The 25,506-nt window shown below is 39.8% G+C and overlaps 1 protein-coding gene across 1 annotated transcript in view; it reads left to right on the top strand.

The window, feature by feature from the left end:
- The first annotated feature begins 238 nt into the window (after nucleotides 1-238).
- The window catches only part of nf2 (neurofibromin 2), a 42,349-nt gene continuing 17,081 nt past the window's right edge, over nucleotides 239-25,506 (top strand). The window contains exons 1-6 of the mRNA XM_023958214.1: nucleotides 239-911; nucleotides 1,644-1,769; nucleotides 1,856-1,978; nucleotides 7,541-7,624; nucleotides 24,429-24,497; nucleotides 24,583-24,665. Of these exons, the coding sequence (XP_023813982.1) occupies nucleotides 798-911; nucleotides 1,644-1,769; nucleotides 1,856-1,978; nucleotides 7,541-7,624; nucleotides 24,429-24,497; nucleotides 24,583-24,665 (599 nt within the window). The 5' untranslated portion in view covers nucleotides 239-797. The remainder of the gene's footprint in view (nucleotides 912-1,643; nucleotides 1,770-1,855; nucleotides 1,979-7,540; nucleotides 7,625-24,428; nucleotides 24,498-24,582; nucleotides 24,666-25,506) is intronic.

Genomic DNA, 25,506 nt, shown 5'->3' with positions numbered 1-25,506 from the left:
CAAAAATTGAATACTGATATTATTCTTAGATAATACTGTGCTTGTGGGTCGCTAGTAAAACACATTTTTAAAAGTGCTCTTTTATCTGTGCAACATTTACACATGTAAACAAATAGTTTTAAATGATAAAGTGTTAAAATTTGGAACTAAAAAGATCATAAATAATGCATAAAAAGTATATGGGGTTGAGCTATTACGTACATGGTTATTACTACATTATTAACTACACGTGAACGCAGCATTTTGTGTGGGAGATAGTTTGTTAGCTTCTGTTAGCTAGTTCTTCTAGTTTTACTCCCAAACTGAAAACTTTCATTGTGTTAAAGAGGGAAGTATTATATTTATTGTTTTTGCTGCCGTAACAGTAAAATTATAAATGTATCCAACATTAACAGAGAATTAATGTGAACTTTCTTTGCAAACTTTCACTCCTCGTTTTGGTTTAATGTTTACGTTTTGTTAGCTAACTTACTTTTTTTGAGTTTAGCTAACGTTAGCAGCCCCATCAGAACGTCATTTTCTTCATATGGGGAGGAAGTTACTGTAAAAAAATAAAAACATTTCTAAGGGACTGAAAAGTCACATTTTGTTATTACATTTGTAATCGTAAAAGTTGAAAAGTCCCACATGCATCATCAGTGACCACCAACGGTGACGTAAACAGTATCGGTTCTGCCGGGCCACAGACAGACAGAAGCTTACAAAATGCCGTGATAGTAGTGCGCTCTGTATGTGTGGAGGAAAAACAGAGCGACATTAAATGATTGGTTCGTCCAAAAAATTAATCAGTCGTCATTATGGCCAGCGCGTTAGCGGCGAGAATGGGACTAAACTCTCTGCTGAGGAAACAAGCCCGGACCTTCAGGGTCAGGATCTGCACCATGGAGTCGGACATGGAGTTCAGCTGCGAGGTACGTTTGGGAAACTACAGTTTACCTGCAGGAATCCCACAAAACAAACCGAGCTGCACCGTTTACAGTCATCGAGAAAACCATTGAGGTTTTGGGACAAAACTGTCTGGGCTGAGGAAACTTTTCCCTCATAATTTCCTCATGGGAACTGTAGTTTACACTTTTCGACACTAGATGGCGGCAGAGCACAGTGACTAAGGAGGAGGACTTCCTTTGGGTTTATGCAGAAATGATTTCTGTCTTTGAATGCAGCATTTTTGGAGACATTTAATATTAAAATATATTTTTGTATTTGTTACTTTTTTTCAATATATTTGCCTTGGTTGGTGGTATTGTGAGTCTTAAAAATACAAAGGTTACTTAGAAATCAAGTCTTTTTTGTTTTTGTAAGAGCGAAACCTTTAAAGGTTAGTTTTTGGTTAAATGTAATTACACACAGCTGCGTAATGTTAGCTGCTGGCATATCATTTTTAAACTTGGGTTATAATTACATCTACCAGATTTAGTAAATGGTGTTCAACCATAGTTTTTGTGGCATATTTCTCCACGCTTTATCGTGCCAGCTGCATTTTTTTCCTTAATTAATGATTATGTTTTGGAGTTTGTGCCACAAGTTATGGGGAATTTTCAGTTAAACAGGAGTTATTATTTGTTTGGTTGTTAATCTTATTGTTTCAATTTATATCCTGCATTTTGAGCAAAATGTCAGCGACCATCGCAAATGTATTTCAGATTAAATGGAAGGGGAAAGACCTGTTTGACCTGGTGTGCCGGACCCTCGGCCTGAGGGAGACCTGGTTCTTCGGACTAAGCTACAGCGTAAAGGACACTGTGGCTTGGCTGAAGATGGAGAAGAAGGTGAGCTTGGTGTCAAACTAAAGCCGGGGGAACATTGCAGATGTAAGAAACCGATAGTTCAGGCAGGCATGTTTTCACTTCTGCAGGTTTTGGATCAGGAGGTGCCAAAGGAGGAACCCATCGTCTTTCACTTTTTGGCCAAATTTTACCCCGAAAACGCAGAAGAGGAGCTGGTGCAGGACATCACACAGCATCTCTTCTTTCTACAGGTAACCAGATGAGGTGGATCTGCTTTTGTGTCTCTTTATTTACTCTGCAAAGATCATCTTCTGATCTATTTTAAAAGCGTTCCCGGTGGGTCTTTAAAATATCATGTTAAAAAAGGATTGGCAGTAAAACGTACTTGATTTTTTTTTTTTTTTTTATTGTTATTGTTCCCTGACATATTTTGAAAGTGGACATCATTTAATGAAGACTTGTGAGGGAATTGAATGTTTCCACACTCAGAGTGAGACTTGTCTGCCGGCTCAGACTCACAGCAGACTGCATGGAGAAAGCTGCAGCGATTTACTAGGAAGGAAATGGTTCAAGAGTTGACAAAAGAAAAGAACATCACAAACAACCCCCCCATTTTGGATTTGGAGTAACATCTATGCCTCATGATCCTTCACAGATATGCAGGGATGAGGTGGTAGACACGAATTCCAACATGTATCGCAGCAGGAGTGGAGGATTAGTGCCTGGCTAATGGGCAGCCCACAAGAATGCTTTTTTTTTTCTCCTCAGATTTTTAATAATACTTTTCTAGACAAAACTGTGGGATTTAAAATGAAAACATTCAAACATTTTGCTATTAAAAACAGCTGAGCTGCAGACCTCCTACATCAAACTGCAGAGAGAACATTTGGGTTTCAACCCTGTTTTGATCCAGTTTTACAGAGCGGCATGCATGGACAGAGACATTTTGGTGATACACTTCCTCCATTGTCCCGCTTTGATTGTGTGCAGCCATGTAGAATGGTAGCACAATATATTACTGCTGCCCTTTCCACTTAAAACCCTCAGGGGGGGGGGATTCCTGCTGGCTGGCCGCTCTGCTCCTCCGGCGGGAGATGAGATTCATTACTGTTCCCCCATCATCCTCTGCCTCAGTTATCAATTACCAATTAGGCTTTAAAGGCTTTGTTATTGGCCCAGTTAATGACACAGACCCCCCCCCCCCCCCCCATGACAGTGTGAGAGTAACCATGGTGCAGGCTTTGTTTTATCACTTTGAAACTGCCACTTTATTTCGCTAATTGACGTCAGAATGAAGACTGTTGTCTGTTTGATTTAGAAACAACGTCTGTTTGAAGAGAAATTTAGCTCCTCGATGGAATTTTTGCTTAAAAATCAACGGGTACAGCTATGAGTGTGTGTGGGGGATGGATGGGTTGTTCTTGACATCGCCTGTTTTCTTCTTCACCTTCTGTAATCATCCCCCCCCCCACATGTAACTCTGAAGGCGTGATGGCTGGATTAGAAACCACTTATCAGAAACCCTTCATGATTTCTGATAAACACACAAACACACAGACTCAGTGCTGTTCACTGCACCACTCATGGCTAAAGCCTTAGTCCCAACGGCCCTAAAAGGTGGCGAAAATTGCTCACACCTGTACGGGGCACGCAGATGACCCACACTATATATCAAGGTCGTAGACCGCGCTTATAAGGGCAAAAACTGTTCATACTTTTTTTTTTCTATAAGCATTCTGTGGGCGACAGGTCGTTGGAAGCACTTATGCAACACGTAAGGATAGGTAACGGTGAAGTAGGTGAGACGCAGGCATGTCTTATGGATTTTTCATTTTTCAACCCCCCCAAAATATAGCACACTGCGCGAGGAACCCGGTTATTGCTGTTCGCGTGATAAGTGAATGAGGAAATGAAACAGCCAGAGTGTAGTTTGAGCATCCTTCGGGCACTTGCGTATTATTTGCGTGCGGTCAGTAAGGAGCCAGTACTCACGCCTTACTAACAACTACAGAGTGACATAAGAACAGCATACGACACAATGACCCATAAGTGCGTGTAATTTCCATTATCCTTATGAATTCCTCATGATACAAAAACCACAGGCACAACAATGGTACGTTCCATTTTCATGACGTCCCTTGAGTTGTCCGTACGACCCTCCATGGGCCCTGGCAACCCAAAAACCCGCAGCATGTGACTAAATGTTTAGCGCTTGAATGAGTAGACTGTCAGCAATCCTTTTATCATTGGCTGGTGTACAGTAGGTGACTGGCCTCACATTGTTCCGTCAAATCCACATAGCTTCCCTTTTCCCAACAGCTTCTCCCTATCCCTATATTTATCCCTCCAAGTGGAAAGATATGGAAAAAATAATGTCTTCAAATTCAGACGTTACGACCGCTAGAAGATGTCATCAATAGCCGCTGGTCATCTACGCTAGTAAAAAAAAACCATGTATTTTTCGAGCCCTGGCAGCTACGCACTAGGATTCAAGAATTCAAGGATTCAAAGGGGTTTATGGTCATATGTACAGTAAGGAAACGGGTTTCCCAGTACAATGAGATGCTTACTTTGCTGTTCACTCTGAATGCCATAAGGTTAAATGTTAAACAAAAGATAGGGTAGGGTATATACAGGATACCTGAAACATTCACACAAAATATAAAATATAACTGTGCAGTAAATGACTATACCTAGTCAGCTAAGAATAACTGTGCAAAGAGAGTTAATTACCTCGGAAAATACATGGGTTTTGTAACGTTTAAAACATTACATTTAGGTGTTAACGTCTGTGCTTTAGGGCACACCTATGTGCCAACGGGTCAGCCCCCTCATACCCACGGTTGCAGTTGACTAAAGCTGCGTTCACATTAGACATGATTTGTTCGACAGGGACGTCCAGTTTTAATGTTAAGTCAATGTACAGATGCGATCAGATGTCCCGCTGCGCGATTTGAGCCTCAGGCGCAGCCGTACCTACGGTCAGGTGGCGCCACAAATATTTCCCAATAGAAGTTCAGATAGCTGAGGTTTGGCAAGAATTAACATCTCATACATCAATCAGGAACTCAGCCTTGGCCCGTGACGTGTTGATGACTTTATCAGTGGGTGGAGTCCAAAACCAACATGGAGGAGAATCTGATCGTTCTCCTCCTGAATTTTAAGATAGTGTTCTTTTTTTCATTGGGACTATTATCAAAAGTTCCACTAATCCTTACATATTTTCCTTTCCACGGACTAATGCGGGACAGCAAGTCGTCAACCTGGGTCACAGGGGGAAGGAAGTACCGCTGAAAGCGCCGCCGTCATTCAGACGCAGCTCCTGCGGTGGATGGTGAAGCTCACCGCTTTGGGAGAGTCTGAATGATGTCATGAATCCAGACATGGCTGACGAGATTACTGATGTTTTTGTAGAGTTTTTCAAAATAAATGAACCTGATCTCTCAACATCATCTGTGTCTTCCAAGCTGGATTTGACACATGCAGTCAATGCTTCCTTGTAGTGATGAGGCGGACAACTTTGGACAAAAGCTCCTCCCACACGGCGACAGAGCGTCAAGTTTATGACCACATTTTTGGACAGGCGTCCAGCAGCTAATTTGTCGCGTGTCAAAACAGGCGTGGAGGATGGAAACTCTCCACGTTGCAGGGGGTTATATGTGTTAGAGGGCTGAGGAGACACACGGTCACAGAAGGTTGTAACAGTGACATCTCATTTGTGGAGGGGGGCAGGAACTGGGTTAAAAACTAGAGAGGAGAACCCCTGAACGTGTCGGATGCCAAACCAGATTTATGTTTTATGACAAACCGGTTCTGGTTTCACTGGACAGCTGTTGATCGAGCCTTGAGAAGGAGGTGTTGCAGTTATAAAAGCGGCTTTTTGATGGCCCCTCTCCCTCTCACCACCTTTGTGTTGAAATAAATGCTTCATCTGGTGAATTGGCAAAGAACTGGTCCTCATCACGGCAGTCCATATAAACAAACAAACGAATCCTTGCAACTTTATCCTCAAGAGACTCTTCTGAACCTGTAAGCTCTAAAGCCAAACTCCCGCCTCATCTCAATTACCTCGGAACCAGTTAAAGATGCAGAAATGATAATGCATGTGATTAAAAAGGACAACTTTTTTTTAACGATCATGTGTGGCTTGCCTCTCTTTCATAGCATCTTCTGCATAACAAGCTGATACTCGGATCAGGTTAATGAACTCCTAAAATGCTGTTTCTCACTGCTAATAGGTCCCCATGTGACTATTATGCTTAAGCCTGAGAATGTTTGTTTAGCTCTCGTCTGACTGCGTGAGAATCACGAAGTCAGGTTAGAAAAATAATACATGGATGGAATATTTATAAGGCACCATATGGACTTTACAGAAAAACTTCAGTTTGAAACTGGTGAAACTGAAGCTGTAGTTTTAATTCATTCCAACCTTATTACCATAACAGATTCAGCTATTTTAAGTAAAATAATTTACAGGTTTCGTTTTCTTATGGGCTTGGCAGCATTTATGTGTATATTTTAGATTTGAAGGTGAACTTAGCTGCTAAGTCCTGGACGTTGTTTTTAACATTTAATTACGCCCAACCTGTCCTCAACATCTACCACCCTGGCTATCTCCAGCTCGCCCTCCTTTTTTCCTGCTTCTGATGATCTGGATCAGGTGTGTTAAAAGCCCACTCCGACCATCTTCTGAGCTATTTTCAAAGAGTTCCCAGGGGTCTTTTAATGCCGTTTCTTTAGCCTAAATTCAAAAACCTGTGTTGCTTTCTGCAGATCGGCAGGAGTTCATTAGAAATTCACCTCTGACTTGACAACAATTGAATCAGAAATGCAATTTAGAGCTTAAATGTCAACCATAATTCCACAAGAACATGTTAAAAACAGGATTTTCATTGCAGTTGGACTCTTTCAGCTAATCACCAGAGCGTGTTAAAAAGGGCAGGGTGGTAGATCTCCAGGACCAGGGTGTTAATCTGAAGCCAGCTGTTCTTCATAAATTCATATATAAGTGCTGCACTCTGGGAAATGGTTGTTATCAATCATATTTCATACGACTCTGCAGTTTATTGGACATCAATCATAGGTGCAGGAAATCCATCATAAGCCTCCACCTGGAGGAATTTGGAATTTCATAAAGTAGCAGGAAAAAACCTGGTGGGCAGTTTAGTCAGGGCTAGGCTTTAGTTATTTAGCTAACAGACAAATAAAACACCCCTTGTTTTGTACACTGAAGTTTATTTAATATTACCTTCTTTGTGTGTCAGTTTTTACGAATCAGATTATTAAAACACAAAAAGAAGTAATTGTAGAATTCCCTTAAATGACTGTGTTTGTGGGATATTTTTGCTGCTTTGTCTATAAAAATTGAATTCTTTGTTTTCTATTAGAAATGAGAGGCACACCAAAAGACATCCAATATATTACAATATTTTTAAAAAAAGCATTTGCAAAATGTAAAAATAAGTGAAGTAATGGTGGAAATGTTGTCTTTTTAAGCAGAATATTGTTTTCTCTTTATTTTAAGTGTAATTATGTTGTTTTTTTAGCATTAATTAAAGCTCCAATGATGCTAACCATTTTTGTTGCATCTGTAAAGTTAGGTTAGAAGTGTTAATAGCTGCAAGCTATAGCGGGAGAGCATGTAAACAGAGAGCTCTCAGTTACATGTGACGGGAGGTGGAGGTAGGGTTGCTACACAAGGCAAATTTTACTAATGAAAAGGCATAACCACTGGGGGGGTTCTTAAGTAGTTACATTTCTGATTAACTCATCTTTATGAAGTATAAAAAAGTGTCTTTGTTGCTGTTTTTCAGGTGAAGAAGAAGATCCTTGAGGAAGAGATTCACTGTCCACCCGAAGCGTCTGTGCTTTTAGCCTCTTATGCTGTCCATGCAAAGGTTAGTGCTGTTAGAGTCTAACCACTGCAGTTCCTAAAGGAGATTTATTGGATTTATTATTGCAAAGTATCCGCAAAATGGTACTTTATCAAAAAAAAAAAGGCATATATAAACTAAATGACGGTCGATGTTGCTTCTGTGTTAGACTGGCTCAAATGGCTATTAAATAACTAAACGTAGTTCATATGGAAGCGATTATGTAGCATAAATAAAAAGCAAAGTCAAAACCAGAAATGCTTTTTCATTTTCAAAATGAAGCTGCATTTTTTGACTCAAAAATATAATGAAAAAGCAATCCACCAAAATGCTTTTTCATTTCCTTCCTCAACACAGCTTATTCTGTCACTTAATTAAAATTAAAATGAAAATGGTATTTGACATTTCATTTTCAAACAGTTCTCTGGTAAATGTGTAGCATAATTCATTTAGAAATGTCTAATTTGACCATTAAAATGGATTAATAGAAATGCTTTTTAATTTTCAAAATGAAGCTGCATTTTTTGACTCAAAATTAAAAAGAAAAAGCAATATTTCAAAATGCTTTTTCATTTCCTTCCTCAATACAGCTTATTCTGTCACTTAATTAAAATGATAAAGAAAATGGTATTTGACATTTCATTTTCAAAAAGGTCCCTGGTAAATGTGTACCAAAATTCATTTAGAAATGTCTCATTTGACAATTAAAATGGATTAACAGAAATGCTTTTTAATTTTCAAAATGTAACTGCATTTTTTGACTCAAAATTAAAAAGAAAAAGCAATATTTCAAAATGCTTTTTCATTTTATACCTAAAACCGCTTATTCTGTGTCATAATTCAAACGAAAATGCAAAGAGGGGATTGCATTTGCATTTTAACATCCACCCCGCGCAAGTTGTCACAATATTCAATTCGAAAAAGCATTAGCAGAGGGGAGGCGGGGCGATGACGTCACTGCTTTCTCTGTGTGTCCGGCTGCTGACTGACGCACACACGCGCACCAAGAGCAGACTGTGTTAGCGGCAGAAACGAGGGTTTTGTGATGGTTGTGAACTTCTGATGAGTTTCCACAGCTTCTCAGGACTACATAGCAGCATGTCCGCCTTCTGCGGTCCTCCTCCTGACGCACCGCGGACAAGCTTTTGTTCTTTGGACCGCCAGCTGCCTTCGCACAGCGGAGCTCGAAGCTCCGATGATCGCTGAAGGCGGAAATGCTGCTACGATCTGAGAAACCATCATATGAATTTGTGTTTCCAGTGGTGTCCAGAACAAAATAAAGACTGATGTAATTCACAGATATTTACACATTTATCTGCAGCTTCGCGGTGAATTTGCTGTTTGTTTTATTAAGATCCAGGAATCCAGGTTTGAGCAGGCCAGGTCCAGCGGTTTTTGAACAGGACCCGGTTTTACGTAATCTTAATATGAAAAATGCAGCAGAATGTTCCTTTAGCTCCCTCGCGAATCAGAAGCTGTGAATCGTAAGCAAACTTTAGCTCGTCTGACCGCACGGATTTAAAAACATATGATTGAGCAGAGCAGGCCGTAAAATATTAGCATAACTGTTATAAAAGCACATTATGAAGATAGTCTCCTGCAGCTTTGCGCTGAGTGAGTGTTTTTGGTCCAACCAGCAACGTTTAGCATCGAGAAATCTGCTGTCTGATGATGGAGCTCCAGCTGTCATCAAACAGTAAATTCACCGCGAAGCTGCAAATAAATGTGTAAATATCTGTGAATTACATCAGTCTTTATTTTGTTCTGGACACCACTGGAAACACAAACTCATATGATGGTTTCTCAGATCGTAGCAGCATTTCCGCCTTCAGCGATCATCGGAGCTTCGCGCTCCGCTGTGCGAAGGCAGCTGGCGGTCCGAAGAACAAAGCTTGTCCGCGGTGCGTCAGGAGGAGGACCGCAGAAGGCGGACATGCTGCTATGTAGTCCTGAGAAGCTGTGGAAACTCATCAGAAGTTCACAACCATCACAAAACCCTCGTCTCTGCCGCTAACACAGTCTGCTCTTGGTGCGCGTGTGTGCGTCAGTCAGCAGCCGGACACACAGAGAAAGCAGTGACGTCATCGCCCCGCCTCCCCTCTGCTAATGCTTTTTCGAATTGAATATTGTGACAACTTGCGCGGGGTGGATGTTAAAATGCAAATGCAATCCCCTCTTTGCATTTTCGTTTTAATTATGACACAGAATAAGCGGTTTTAGGTATAAAATGAAAAAGCATTTTGAAATATTGCTTTTTCTTTTTAATTTTGAGTCAAAAAATGCAGTTACATTTTGAAAATTAAAAAGCATTTCTGTTAATCCATTTTAATTGTCAAATGAAACATTTCTAAATGAATTTTGGTACACATTTACCAGGGACCTTTTTGAAAATGAAATGTCAAATACCATTTTCTTTATCATTTTAATTAAGTGACAGAATAAGCTGTATTGAGGAAGGAAATGAAAAAGCATTTTGAAATATTGCTTTTTCTTTTTAATTTTGAGTCAAAAAATGCAGCTTCATTTTGAAAATGAAAAAGCATTTCTGGTTTTGACTTTGCTTTTTATTTATGCTACATAATCGCTTCCATAAGTTCAGGGTTGCTTCAGTTTAAAAACAATAAGGTCTTTTTTTATTTTGTTTTCAAACTTTGCTGTCTGACTGCTACCTTCACCTGTGGTCACAACTTTCCTAATCTTCTCATATCTGGCCTCATCCATCAGCTTCAGCTGATCCAGCTTTCTGCTGTCTAAGTCCTGATAAGCACCTGAGGAGCATACAGTACATTTTCTATCACTGGTACTCCTATTGATCTTTTTAGTTGTTTTTTTTTCTGATGAAATGCGGCAGAGAACACGATGATGTGCCAGGTGTGCAAGGAGGATCTCCATTGAGATATTTCAGTACCATGGATTTGAGTTACTTCTGTGAAATGATAAAGGTCTAGTGTCCGTTTTTTTTAAACAGAGAAAGGAAAATGTGTCTGTCATCAGGTAATGTGACGTCCTCTTCAAATCTGTCTGAAGTTTTGTGCCAGATTTGATTGCAGCAGCCGACGGCTGGAGAGGATTTTCCTTTCTACACATCAGTCTCCAGACTTCTCTGAACACGGTCTTTGATGTTTTCCTAGAACACGAACAGGTTTTAAACAAGAACATGCTAAACACGTGATTTATTGATACGGAGGCCCAGGTAGGTTTCTGCAGGGAATTATGGGAACTGTCTGTACCAGCATCAACAGACGGGCGGGACTTTCTTATTAAGAATTTGACCAATCAGACAAAAGCTCTTTAGATGGTAGAGATAAGCATCATTTGTTAAAACAAGGTGAGAATACATGAGATAATAAAACCCTGGCTCTACCTGTCCTCTGTTATACGCCCTCTGTTTTACTACACGCCCCTCACTCTCCCCCTTCTGCCTCTGCCGCCCCGCTTGAATTTTCCTTATGTGAGTTGTCAAGAAACGGTCAATAAACATCATCGGGAATATGGCGGCGAGCTTTCCTCATCGAAGGATATGGCTGTACCGCCCGTTATCCCAGAATGACCTGCATGAAAAGTCTGTTAGACATACGTGGAACAGAAAGCCACAAATTTGTGTATGCATCTTGCAAAAATTACACACAATTACGTAAGATTTACGTAATAACTATGTCTACACTATGTAAAACACAACTGACCAAAAATCTCTGAACAGTCCAAAACCGAATTCACGCAAAGGCGCGTCGGCCAAAACCCTCGACGGACAAATCAACGAACGGTGAACGCAAGAAACACTTAGGGATTCCGTATATCACGCATTTATCACGATAGAACGGCGTCTGATACGTGGAAAATGTGCAAAATGTACATAGTGGCTTTGACTTATGGGTTCTGTTTGCAGCTGGCCCTCCCGTCAATCTGGGATGACAGGGTTTCTATTGCAATTGCATGAATATGAAAAAAAAGTAAATTAATAAAAACACAAAAAAGGCTGGAAGTCATGAGTGGAACGTTTCTTTTGGGTCTGGGTCTGGGCCTGACACATTCAGCTGCCTTTGAGGTTTCCCTCCACTCTAATCTCTCTCCTCCTCCTTCACTTTGTTCCACCCCTCCTCCCTGTCTGATCTTACTTGTCTTATATAAAACATTAACGTTATATAATTTACAAGATAACAAGTATGAGCACACGTTTTTTACCAAACCATTATTATTCATTATTCAAATAAAGCTTAATGATGCCTCACCATCGTCTTCGTCATCAGACGTCTTTCTTAGAAATATTTAAAGTTCCTCTGAAACTGCAGACAGCAGAGATCAAGACTTGTAGATATTAGCTAAACCAGGGGTCGGGAACCTTTTTGGCCAAGAGAGCCATAAATGCCACATATTTTGAAATGTAATTTCGAAAGAGCCATACAATAATGTAGTGTCCCTTCCCCACACTGAGGCACGGAGACTTAACCTCTTTTAAAGTTCTTTATTCCGATTACTGCAGACCGCAACAAACGCCGTTCAATTAATTCAGCAACTCCTGAATCTCTCCCGCCGACACGAGAGCGCTTCTCTCAACTTTATATTCACCTGCTCCCGCTCCAGCCCCTCCCATTTCCCTTATTCTGCCCATAGCTGAACCCCATTGGTCCAAATTACCTAACAACAGGCTGAGCGACAGAACTGAGAGCCAATCAGATCTCTGCTTGACGTGTTCAATGAACTCCAGAACTTTTAACGCGGCCCAACAGCCATCCAACTCAGTCCGCGACAATTTGTTTAAAACTAAATATACAAATGAATGTGTGCATTTGATTTAATTTCAACATTTTTAAAGTACAATAAGTCTGTGGATTCTTTTTAATAACATTGTTATTCTGTTGCTAATAAATGATGAGTATTTCTCGTGGTAGTTTTGCTGATGGTCTGGTCTGGTTGATACGTGGTGAGTTTCTGCTTCTGCGTTGAGACTTTAAACGTGATCGTAGGTCTGAATGTTCTGTAGATGTGAGAAAGACTGATCACATGCAGACGGGGAGCCAAACATATACTCACACGCCGCAGTGGGTGACAGGCAGTGGGTTTTACGTTTTTATAATCCCTGCGCGATTCACCTGCTGTCCCCACAACCCCTCACCCCCACCCTCTGCTTTCTTCCTCACATATCCCGTCCCCGCATCTGCGCGCTCTGTCTCAGAGACGGGAGCGCGCAGTTTTAGGCACGTCAATTCAAAGGTTTCCAGCTGGTACAAACTCTGTGAAATAATAGATAATAGTAACTGATAGCGCTGGCGCAGATTTCTCTCTCTAAGCACTGCTACTACTGCGCGCCTCTGGCATCGCATCGCGCCCGAGAAGGACTGGTCTAATGAAAAAAAAAACTATAATTAAAGATTTGTCTGCGAGCCACATGTGACCATCAAAAGAGCCATATATGGCTCGCGAGCCATAGGTTCCCGACCCCTGAGCTAAACGCTGCCAATTATTTTGCTCAGGTTAGCGACACTGACTTAGCACTAATCCCCTCCTAAAAAAAACAAACACAGTTAGCGAGAATCCGATTCTGCTTCAAACTGGCCAGGATTTAGAAACGGCGGTCTATCACTGCTAAAGGAGTTTAGAGGAAACACTGTGTCTTAGTTTGTGTCTGAGTTGCTTTTGGTTGTTTTTTTCTGTAAAGCACTTCCTTGAATACGAACTCTGCAAAACAAAAACATTGTACGCATAATTATGTTTATCTTAACGATCAATTAAAGGAGGAATGTTTCCTTCTTTCTGGAATATTATTTTTTAACTGCAATTTTGCATTCAAAGTATGCATCAAAACTTTAAGTTGTGCATTTTTGTTAAGAATATCTGGGATAAACTTGTTTTTCTAACAGACTCCTCGATGATTTAACAAGTTAGTAGTATAATGTGGAAATGACTTTACGCTGAAGGAAAGAAAAGCTTCATTAAAAAGTTTGATGTCTTGCTTCAGAGGATTTCACCTCTGTGAAAACTGCGTGGAAATAATAGGAGGATCGAGGTGAAGCTTCTGACAGGTGGAGACGGTGTGGCCAGAGAAAAGCTTCACCTTGACCAAAAGGCCTCAGAAGACATAACTTCCTCCTGCCGTGCTGACAAGCTCCCTCCAAAAGAGGCTGCGTGGATCAGCTGGCGTTTTGGTGCTCTCTGGTGTCAGCGGCCGCATTCCGAAAGCAGTAAGAAAATACGAGGGCCAATCTGGTCCATTTAATCAACAGTCTGCTCTGATTACAGCCAGGAAGCCTAAACCGGCTTTGTAAAGGGGAAATAAGTGCTTGGAATTGCCGCACCTGCTGAGAGCTTGTGGCAGACGTTCCCTCCTGTCTTCTCCTGATCTGATTTTGTTCAGCCAGCAGATGATGTGGCTGTGAAATCTCCTCTGGCTTATCTTCAGTAATAATTAGAGCAGGCAGAAGTTAGCTGCGTGCACAGAGAAAAGGAACATTTAAAGACGTTGAATGGATTGTTGAAAGAAGTGTGCGTTTTCATAATCCATGAACCACTTGTAGGTTAAGAGTCGTTCACAGGAACGGCAGAGGAAGTGATAACAGCTCCTTTTACATTGATTAGCAGTAAAAAATTCACGAATTAAAAATGAAATGAACTCTGAACACATTGTTTCTGCACACAGATGAAAGTCTATTTTATCTTTAAATGTCTTCAACTGCAGCCAAACACTGAAGTTTTCTTGGGGTGATGGTTTCTTGCATGTTAGAGTCTAGAAAAAGTCCAGAAAATAGATCACTTTCTTTTAGCACTTTTGAGAAAAAAATGCTCAGCAGACTGTGCTTCAAGCGATGCTCCGGATCTGACAGCATGTGCAGGTTAAGATGGATCCTGTCAGCTGTCAGAAAGAGAACAAACTTCATGGAACTAGAGGTCATAAAGAATCCACTAGGGCTTCTCAGGATCCTCTCAGAAGCTAAAGAATGATTTAGACACCAAAAAGTTAGTATTTGTTCAAGACTTTAAAGTCCAACAGATTTATTCATGATCTGTAGTGTGTTTATGTCCAGCAGAATAAACGTTCTTGACCTGTGTTCATTTGTATATGTATGAAAAAGTTTGAAAACTCTCCTGTAGATAAAGTTGTTAGGGCTGTGTCACAAAGCCACTACGAACACACGTGCGGGAAACGCACGGATGAAAATGGATCATACGTGAATATACATGGAAAAAGTGAGAAAAGTTGTGCTCTTTAGATGATACATATATCACGAAGAAACCACCCAAAGACCACGTAAATCCACATAGAACATGAACCGTGCGTGATTATTGCGCTGTTTATATGAAACTCAGTCATTCGTCCGTCAATTACGTAATTTTAACGTGAAATGTGCGCCATAAAAGTTATAAATCGGTGGTACTGGTACCACCAAAGGATACGGCTGTACCGCCTGTCATCCCAGAATGACGTGCATGAAAAGTCTTTAGACATACGTGGAACGGTCGTGGAAAGCCACAAATTTGTGAATGCATCTCAAAATGCGTAAGATTTACGTGATAATTGTGTATAAACTATGTAAAATACGCATAAACTGCAAAATTCTCAACCATCATAAAGACCGTCGGCCGGAACCCTCAACAGACATCTGTGGACGTTAACAAATGACGAACGCAAGAAACACATATGAATTACGTAGATCACGCATGTGTCACGAAAGACCGACATTTGACTCATGGAAATTGTGCAAAATGCACATAGTGGCTGTGCTACACGGCCTTTAGGGCTGTGTAGTGGCAAGAGTCTGGCAACACAATGTGTATCATGATAAACACGTCTCCATACCGTGCTCCTTCGCTTTATTGTGGTCTCGCTGTCTTACAGATTTTTTTCAGTGCCTTTTTGCGTGGCTTTTGTTTTTTAAAGCACACTGTGTTCTGCGTCCTGATTGGCTGTTGGCTGTGGGCCTTGCCAGTCAACCTCTATGCTGTGTCTCCTGTACAGAGAAACCGACTTAACCTTTGGATGCGTTTCATAGCCAATTTATCTTATTCCTGATCATCGGATTTAAATTTATGTTATGTTTACTTTGAGAGTTCATAGGTTAACAACGTCAAAAGGAACCTCAGAGGTTTCCATGGCTCCTGTTTTGTATTCAGCAGAGATGCAACGCTTCAAGGAATTGTTGACCTGCATTTTCCATCAAATATGTGAGGAGCTTCTTCAGCAGAAGGGAGGGATGTTGGTTCCTTTTGCCTGTTTTTTAGCCTTAAAGTGGAAACGTGACAGGCTAATAGGTTCAGAATAAGGTTTCAGGGGTTATTTGAAAACAATCTGTCGTCAATTAATGAGAAACCAAGCCTGTCGCTGCAGCTGCCTGCTTCTTTTTTGGCCATTTAATGTGATATAGATATATTGTCTTGTGTATATGAGTGTGTGTTTGTGTAAACAGCAAGATGCGAGTCACAGTTAATTTTTTTTTTATTTGTTATTTGGGTCTCAACAAAATTGAGCCTCACCTTAACAGATGGGTTTAAAAACATTAACTTATTAAATCAAACTTTACTTAAAGGTGTAACATTGATTCTTTAATAGTTATTCATTCATACATTGATCAATATCCCCTTAAAGAAGCTTTTTAAGTTATTTTTCAAGCAAAAAAAAAAAAAAAAAGCTTTTTGGTCAGTTTTTAATGTAAGAATCTCTAATTTAACAACAACAAAAACCTCCACCTTTGGTAACTTTAAACCATGAGTTTTGGTGATGGCAATTAGAAAAATGTTGTGGCAAAAAAGTAATCAAATTGAATCATAAACTTAAGAATGGAAGTCAAACTTTATTGCGCAGCCTAATGTGTAACGTATAGTGCTTCTGAATAGAATTTAAATTTGAGTTGGAAATGATAATAATGATCTTCATAAATATTTTAGTTTACACTATGTTATAGGAGAAGACGACACTGGTCACTGAAGGCAGATAACACATTCATAAAGGTATTGAAAAACATTTTGTTTATTAATTATGGCTTGGGGAGGAATCCATTTCATCGATTAATTCGAGTTTGCTGTTTTAGAAGATTTATTTTTGGGAAAATCTGGAGGACGACAAATCGGTTTTAACAACTGAACCAGAGGCACTTAGTCGAGAGGGAGAAGGGCTGTTCTCTATGAGATGTTCGAGCTAGCAGCAGCTCACAAAACACATTTCACATTGTTTTACAGACATTTGTACAGCTTGCACTTTGAATGCAGGTCAGGTTTTTGTGAAAAATTTTCTGTTATTTGTCATTTCTGTTCAAGAAAGTAAAGACAAGAAGAAAAAAATTATTTAAATTGAAAATTAAATTTGGCATGAAACAAATCTGAGATTTTATTACCTAGGCCATATTGACCGATCCTAGTTTGATTAGACAAAAGGCATTTTTGTCTCAGGTTTCCTAATAATGCGACTGGAAGCTAAAGAACAATCTTTTTTAAACAGCCGAACCTCCATGATCACAGAGAAACTGAACCAACTTCTCCAGAAGAAAATGCAAATTCATTCCTTATCAAACCATCTGGTTCTGAGAAATCAACAGTAATATTAGCTCAAATGCTTTTAAAGGTAACAAAAGCAAGGAAACTGGTACCATTTTGTGTCATTTTAACCCTCCTGTTATGTTCGTTTGTGAGGAACAGAGATGATGTTCCTGGGTCAATTTGACCCGGTGAAGGTTTTATTAATTATAAAATGTCTGAAACCCAAAAAATCCTAACAAGCATTGTGAATATATCATCACTAACTCCATTACTAATTATTCTTTCAAAAACCTAGTGAAATGGTGTTCCTGACCTCTAACAGCTAATGACTGAATTATTAGATAATTCACTCGTTTTTCTTAAAAATATACATGTTCTAACTTTTTTCAAATTTTTCACTACTGTATTACTTTTGAAAGACTAACATATACAATACAATAGTTTTAGTTTGAGTTTTAGTTTTGAGTTTTGGTAATCACTTTTCCGTCCTGGGGGAGGATCCCTCCTTCATGTGGGCACCCCTGAGGTTTCTTAGTTTTTTCCGGAATCCGTTTTTTTTAGGAGTTTTTCCCTACTGCGATTTTTTGTTTTACTTTTTCAATTACCGATACGAAGCCCATTGAGACGACTGTTGTTGTGAATTTGGGCTATACAAATAAAATAAAATAAAATAAAATAAAATTGAATTGAATTGAATTGAATTGAATTGAATTGAATTGAATTGAATTGAATTGAATTGAATTGAATTGAATTGAATTGAATTGAATTGACATGGTCACATGAGTCACTGCCATCCTAGTGGGCCCTGGCACTGTCTTTATAATGTTTTCTGCAGACAGGTTTGTCTGATGCATATTTGGGGATGAAGACCAATGTATGTCACCATTCTTTGACATGAATGTCTTGCTTGGAGGAACAGGAATAGCAATTCCCTCATCTGGTTCAAAATCAGAATCATTAGAATTAGAATTTAGCTCAAGATAGTCTTCTTCTGATCATGATCAGTGATGACTACCAGAACCTCCTGGACTGTCATCTTTCTGCTTCTGCTGCTCATTTTCTAAAGGTCTGCCTGTGTAATGTTGGAAGGACTCCCATTCAGAGAATCTTTTATATGTTTTACCCCTCCCCTGTTGAGTGTACACTGAATGTGGGTTGAGTTTTCCCACGAGAACATAAATGGTTCCTGTCAAAAGTCATAACACCTAGGCACCTGTGTGTGTGTGTGTGTGTGTGGGGGTGTGTGTGTGAGTGTGTGTGTGCGTGCGTGCGTGCGTGCATGTCTATGTGTGTGATTGGGGTGAAATATGTCTCACAGCTGCAAAGAAAGCAATACTACTTATAATAAGACATCCTTGTACCTCCATTTTGACTGCCGGGTGAAATTGACCCGAACATCATCTATGTGATATAAACATGCAGGGGGGGGGTTTGCAAATATGTGAGATGAACCAAATTCACAATATATGTTAATTACACTAATTAAGGCAAGCAGAAGAAGTTTCATGCTGAAAAAATACTTTTAACTATTTTTCCTAGATGTTCAAACTTTAAAACGGGTCAATTTGACCCGCAACATAACAGGAGGGTTAAGGCAAAGAAGAAATCTAAAAAGCAAAGACTTTCTACTTTTTTTTGTATTAAGTCACCGGCTCGGTGCTCTATGCCATGAAGATTAGACGAGAACAAACCCATAAAATAAACTTTGAAGCGCTTTAGAATTCATTGTCCTACGAAAAAGGTCATATTTAAAAAATGTGGCTATCCAAATAAGCCATAAAGAGTTTGCATATCATTTCACATGCATTACATTTAATCTGCGTGAAGACATTTTAGCGTACATGCTTTGGTGTGTTTGTCCTGCAGGTAATTGCAGCAGCTAATGGAGCTCAAAGGCTGAGAGGTGAAGGAGGACAGATTCCACGAATCTATTCACTTTAGAGAAACACTCAGGCAAACTTTTAGTCAAAGGAGAGAACAGGAGGCTCACTCAGGTCAAAAGTGGTTCCTGCCAATCTTTCTAGTGTTTAATAATTCTTCGTATTTCCAAAGGTTAAAGAATAAATCCCTCCAGTTTTGAAAGATTTATTTCAGCCTCTGTCTAGAGAGTATTCTATTGCCTCTGTCAGAAACATATCTTTTTCACTTGTGTTCTGTCAAGCGATTTCCCACCAAATAGTCTGAATTATTAATACACTGCTTTCTCCTGCTCAGCAGAACAAAGTTTCTCCATTTGCATTAAACTGAAGGTTTGAGCTGATGAGGAGTCTGGGAAACAACGGGGCAAAGTTTTAATCAGAAAGAGCAGTGAGAGTTTTCTAAACTACAGGTCAAGGCAAATCAGTTTATCGGTTGGGGTTTGTACCAAATATAAAGGTGACATTGATCTCAATCTCTAAATATAAAAACTTACTAAAAACACTCTAAAATTGAATCTGTTTCTTGTTTGTTTTAAAGTTAGCTGTTATAGTCCAGGTTCATATAAAATTGGTTTCCACTTTACTTCCTTGTTTAATGTCAAAACAGGTTTTTATTTTTTATTATCAATGCCAGAAAAGTTGACTTGCAGCCAACTTTCTGTCTGCATTAGGAACCGTGGAAGTATGTAATCCATGCATCCTTCATAAACATTCTGGTAGTAACTCCATTGAGCTGAGTTTGAATTAAGATGGACTATAGAGGAGATTCTGACGGTCTTGGAGGGAGAAGCGTCCGGCGTAGCTGCTTTCTGATCAGACACATTTTGCATTTGATGGTATAAGCACCAAATTAGGATCCCAGAAAAGGATATTTGCCAGGAAAAAAAATCCAAAATCGCGGCTATTTTTAAAGATGGCAACCATACACTCAATTGTTAACAAACTTATTCAATTTGTATTTGCCCCAGTCTCAGCAATATGGGCTTTTCTGAAACAGGGGTCCATCAGCTACAATGGTAAATGATGCATACTTGTACAGCGTTTTTCTACCTTCCTCCAAGGCCCTTAGAGCAGTGTTTTTCAACCTTTTTTGAGCCACGGCACACTTTAACCTTGACAAAAATCCTGCGGCACACCAGCATCCCAAAAAAAAAAAAAAAAAAGCAGAAACTCATAGTCTGTTTTGATCTACAGCCCCCCCCCCCGGCAATCTGACGTGCATTTTTGTGATAATTGTGGCAGAAAAAGCAGGAAGTTGCAGATGTTTTTCTAAAAAATGTAATAAAAGTTAAGTTACATACAAACTGTATGTTCGTTGTGTTTTCAAGACGTGTAAAAAGGACGACTCATTAAGCCAATGCATCATGGGAGATGTAGTGTGAAAACTGCGAGAAAACGGCAGAAAGACTCGCGTCTCTGAGCTTCATGGTTTTGTTCACTTGTTCCACGGTCTGACACCGGATTCTGTGGAAAGCTACACCGCTAAAGACGAGCTTTAGCTGGTGTTTTTGTTGGAAATGAGTGAGTTATGAGCTAAATTGGAACAAGGAAGTGGAGACTTTAACCACTTCTGATTGGTCAGACTGATGACATGTGATTAAGCCTTCAAGAATGATTGGTGGAGTCGTGGAGACAGTAAAAGCTGCGGGACTTTTCCTTACACAGTTATAGCTGCAGCTATTTCGCGTTATCGTCATTCTTATCAAAATGTCTTTAATAGAATCAAATAAACACAAAGAAAAAAGTATTTTATGATCGTTTATATTCCTAACTACTCAGTGTTTTATCAGGACCTGTTTGGATGAACAAAGAGCTGATTTCCTGGAGATGGGAAATGTTTTTAGATCAGGTAATGAGGGCAATTTTCCACGGCACACTTGACCATCTCCCACGGCACACTAGTGTGCCGCGGCACACTGGTTGAAAAACACTGCCTTAGAGTCACGGATGTATTCACACACTGATGGCGGCGCTGCTGCTGAACATTGACGTCAACCTTCCACCAGAGGGAAGGTGGGGACACTTGTTTGGTGCTTGTTCCACAACATGTACGTTTATAACCAGTTCAACTTTTCAGAGCTCCCCATTTTAAATTTTTGTGCTCGTTTTCTTTGGGTCATCTATTTTATGTCATGCCATCTGAAGTTTTTTAATGTTTTAACCCTTGTGCTATCCTATGAGCCCCCTTACATTGACGTGTTATTCCTACCATGACAAAGGTGGATAAAGGTGGAAAGGTTTCATGTAATCCATGGACACCAGTGAAGATCACAAATCATTGAAGAAAAAAGGTTCAGAGCACTGTCTAGTGGGTCTAGATGACCCAACTCCTAATGTTAAAGTAGGATAGCACAAGGGTTCATGCAGATTTCAGTGTCAAAAACTGGTTGAATTTTCTTTTTTTTTTAGGGACTCCTGATAAGTTAATGTACAATTAGAAAAACTAAAAAGTCATTAGTATTCTACAGTAAATAAACTGCATCTTTGCACAGAGAAGCTTGAAATTTACCACAGGAAAGTTTCAATATTTGTAGTACGATTATTTTACTCTCTTTTCTTTTTTTACGTGTATAGTAGCCCTAATCATAATCATATATATAACTTGAATGACTTTCTTCTTTAGTTGAAGTTAGACATGTGATAAAATATTATTTGCTAGTTGTGATCTTAAACAGCAGTTGTTGTTTTTTTTTTTTTTAGATTTTTGGCATAAAACATCAGCATCAAAGTCTTGAGGTTTCATTTCTGGATTTGTTTTCTTTGTTGTTTGTATTTTTCAGCCCCCTTTCAATTATTGACATCCTAAAGACGACAGATCAGTGACACTTTCTACACAGATATGATTGGAAACAACAACAAAGAGGTTTGAACAGCCTGAAACCACAGATAAGTTGTCAGATTTGGCTGTCAGTCTGAGGATGAGGGGACTAAAATCTGTTTTTGGTTTCCCTGAAGGCTCACAACAAGAAAGAATACATATAAACAAATTCAGGAGATCAGAACCATTCATGATGTTTTATAGAATACATGTTATTTGCTTAGAGATGTGACAGCTTGACACTGAAATTTGCAGTAGAGGGCTGCACTGGATTCAACACAAATCCCACGGAAGACTGTAGGTTTTATCACCTTTTCCCACTCTTTATTACTTTTTCCAAGCAATCTAATATATTGCAGACATTTTTTTTTCCACATGAAGTTGGAGACATTCCTCCCACAATTCTGTGGAGTGGCAAAGAGATGGCTGTGGGTTGGATGCAGTGAAAGAAAAATTTAGCCCTGAGATTAAGAAAATAGTCCACCAAAGATGTCCGACTCCCGCGGCAAAGCCAGACATGACCATGATGGAGTTTTGAGTTTTGACACAAAAATGAAAGATGACACACAAAAAAGGTTTGGTTACAAGCTTGTCAAGTTGCTTGTTCTGTTAAACTTGTTAAATCAGTTGTGTTTAAAAAAACTTTCAATCTTTTGAAAACAGCCTGAAAAAATTTTTCATTCCCAAACCACATAATGATATTTTTCTAAAGCATTAAAATGCAATGTTACGAAGAGGGGAAAAAAGAGCCAGCATTTGTGTTGGTGCTCGTTTAAAAAAGAAAGTTTTACAGTTTTCTCCTAATTAAACAATCGTTATGCTAATAATTTAAATAACCCTGTAAAAACACAGAGGAAGGCAACATTTCCCTCAGACGTCTCACCACCTCCAGGCATTTTTTCTTCAAGCCCCGGCATAAATGCCGTCACTTGCAGTGAGGAAGGCAGTTTCCTGCGTTTTCCAGCTGGGAAGAGAACACTCTTCAGAGTGGAGCAAGTGTAGGATTTCACCATGTCACTGCTCTGTAATTATTCCTCAGAACCTCAGAACCATCTGAGCATCCTCTGGGAGATTTGGCACATTCAGGGCACCCCCGCCCCCCTTTTTCTGTTTTTTGTACTGAACTGATGCGTCTTTCTTACTTTCAACAGACACATCAAAATTGAGCTTCTGCAGCTCTGTCTGTGCTGGCCTATAATTGTCCCTTAGAATTTGTACTGTTATCCCTGTCAAACCTGCAGTTCTTTACCTGGAGAATGATCATTTTATTGATATGGATCAGTTGGTAGAACCTGGAAAAATCTACAGCTGCTGGCGCTTAAAAGACCCACTCCAATCATTTATTTAAATCTATTCCCACTGGTCTTTTTTATTTTCTAAGACATAGTTTCTGCAGAGCAGCAGTAGTTCATGAGAAATTCATCTCTGAATTGTGGGCGAGACCATCGCATTTACACGCTCACGTGCTAGCTTACGGCTCCTCATAGCCCCAACCTAACATCGTCAGTGCCACAAAAATTCCAGCTGGTACATGGATCTAGTTCATCATTTCTGTTGTTAATAAGGTAAGGGTACTGGCCTCTTACTGACCACGCAAATGCTGCGCCATGGGATGTACATAAGTGTCCGTAGGACACCTGTAGGAGGCCAACACAAACTATACTCCTATTGTCTACCTCATTTCTAGCAAGTAGCACGCACATATCACATGAGAAGTAGTAACAGACTTCTTGTGCAGTGCACCATATTCCAGGGTGGAGGGGGAAAAAATGTATACGCACTCCTGCGTCTGACCTACCCTGTATATGTGTTCACTATGAGCTGTCGCTCGCAGCACGCCCAGAGGAAAATGCATATGAACAATTTCTCTCTACAGACTTGATAAGCAGTCTGCGTTCTTAAAATTTCGTGCGGGACATGTTAGTTTCCTGTAAAGGCCTGCCCTTTAGCCCGCAGACGGCCCATTACCACCCATAAGGGCAGTTGGGACTGAGGCTGAAGGCTTTGGTTAGTCTCTAGTGTTCATCATTATACTTTAAAGTCAGAACAAACCTTCCAAATGCTGTGAATAAATACACAGATAGGAACAAATTCCCCCACGATTAAATAACCAAATTAAAATTCCCAGTTCTATGGGCTGATGTAATGAGGTTAGAAAAACAAAACATGAAGGAGGCAGCCGTGCGCAGAAGCAGGTACGTTTTCAGATTGACCTACTTCAGTTAATTCAGAGCCTTGCATACTTGTCGAAAAGTTACTCCATCTGCTCTCAAGCCATTTTGCACGAGCTTTAAATACTGTCACACTGCCTCTCAGTCATTCCCCATCCATTTATAGCTCCACTTTATGCATGCGTGGTATCATTATGTGTGCTTGTATGCCTACAAGGGGTTTCAGGTCTTCCACATTTCTAAAAGTGAAATCTACTCGTATTTCCAGCCTCTCGGAGAGTGTGGTCTCCACGAATGACCTGAATTTAGAAAAAGCCCTCACTCCCGGTCATCTCATTTTATCAATGACTGTCGGGGGGATAACGTCTGGGATGTTTTGGGATAAATCGGTAAAGAATGAACCTGAATGCAGAGTCAGGTTAGTTATTGCTGCCTATTTCCTGTTTTTTTTGTAGTATGGAGACTACGACCCTGAAGTTCATAAACCAGGCTTTTTGGCTGAGGAAGAATTACTGCCGAAGAGGGTGAGTGATGGAGGCTTCACTCCTCAAATGAATTTACTGTACATAAAAGGGCATTCTAAAATGTGTTTGTCGTTCTTTATTTCAGGTGATCAACTTGTACCAGATGACTCCAGAAATGTGGGAGGAGAGGATCACCGCATGTTATGCAGAGCACAGAGGCAGGACGAGGTAAAATCCACCCGAACTTCTCAAAACACATTCTGAGCTTATATGAGATGTGCTGAAAACACACCTCCAAACTTCATCCCAAGCTAGAGTCCTATTCAGCATTGATATGTAGAACAAGCATCTTATAGGACTCAGTGGTTTAAGGAGGATATACTTTTTTTTTAGAGAGGAAGTTAAGAAAGCCTACAGTGTCTGTGTTGACGGTCACATACTGAGACACTTTAGTTTTATTTTTGTGTCTTTGAGCTTTTGGTTGCGTGTTATTGCTGTCAAATTCAATCATCATTTAACACGAAAAAAGAAAAAAAGTTTTTCTGATTCAATGGAATAAATGAATTCTAATCTGAAGATAAAGTGGATGATTTTAATTCTAACAAGTGGGATTTTGAAGTACGGTAATCAGTAAAATCAGCCAAGTATATTCTTGAAGACAGATGTTGGTTTTGTAAATTCTCTTCTTTCATTAGTAGCTTAACAAATTTAAATGTTGTTTTTTTTGTCACTGATGATGAGCGCATGCTCTTTAGTGATGAGTTCCTCTGTAAAAATGACTCACCCAATCTTTCCTGATCATCCTGGAATACTGTTGTGTCGTCAGGAAAGAAACCATCCGTTGAAGTGAGCACCAACTCATTCATGAAAGTAGACAACTACCTGCTGGAAACTAAACTTTATGATCAAACTCATAGCACGCGTTTTTTTGAGCTCGTTATCTCCATTGACAAAGGCGAGTCAATCAGAATGAAGTCACACAGCCGTTGCTTTGTCCCTGCAGTGATATGTCTTACACTTTCTGCTGGATTTTTGATGGAAAGTGGCTTCTAACCATTAGATGTCTAAA

This window comes from Oryzias latipes, chromosome 9, assembly GCF_002234675.1.
Source record: "Oryzias latipes chromosome 9, ASM223467v1".
Taxonomy (NCBI): domain Eukaryota; kingdom Metazoa; phylum Chordata; class Actinopteri; order Beloniformes; family Adrianichthyidae; genus Oryzias; species Oryzias latipes.
This window is presented reverse-complemented; position numbering and strand designations above follow the sequence as displayed.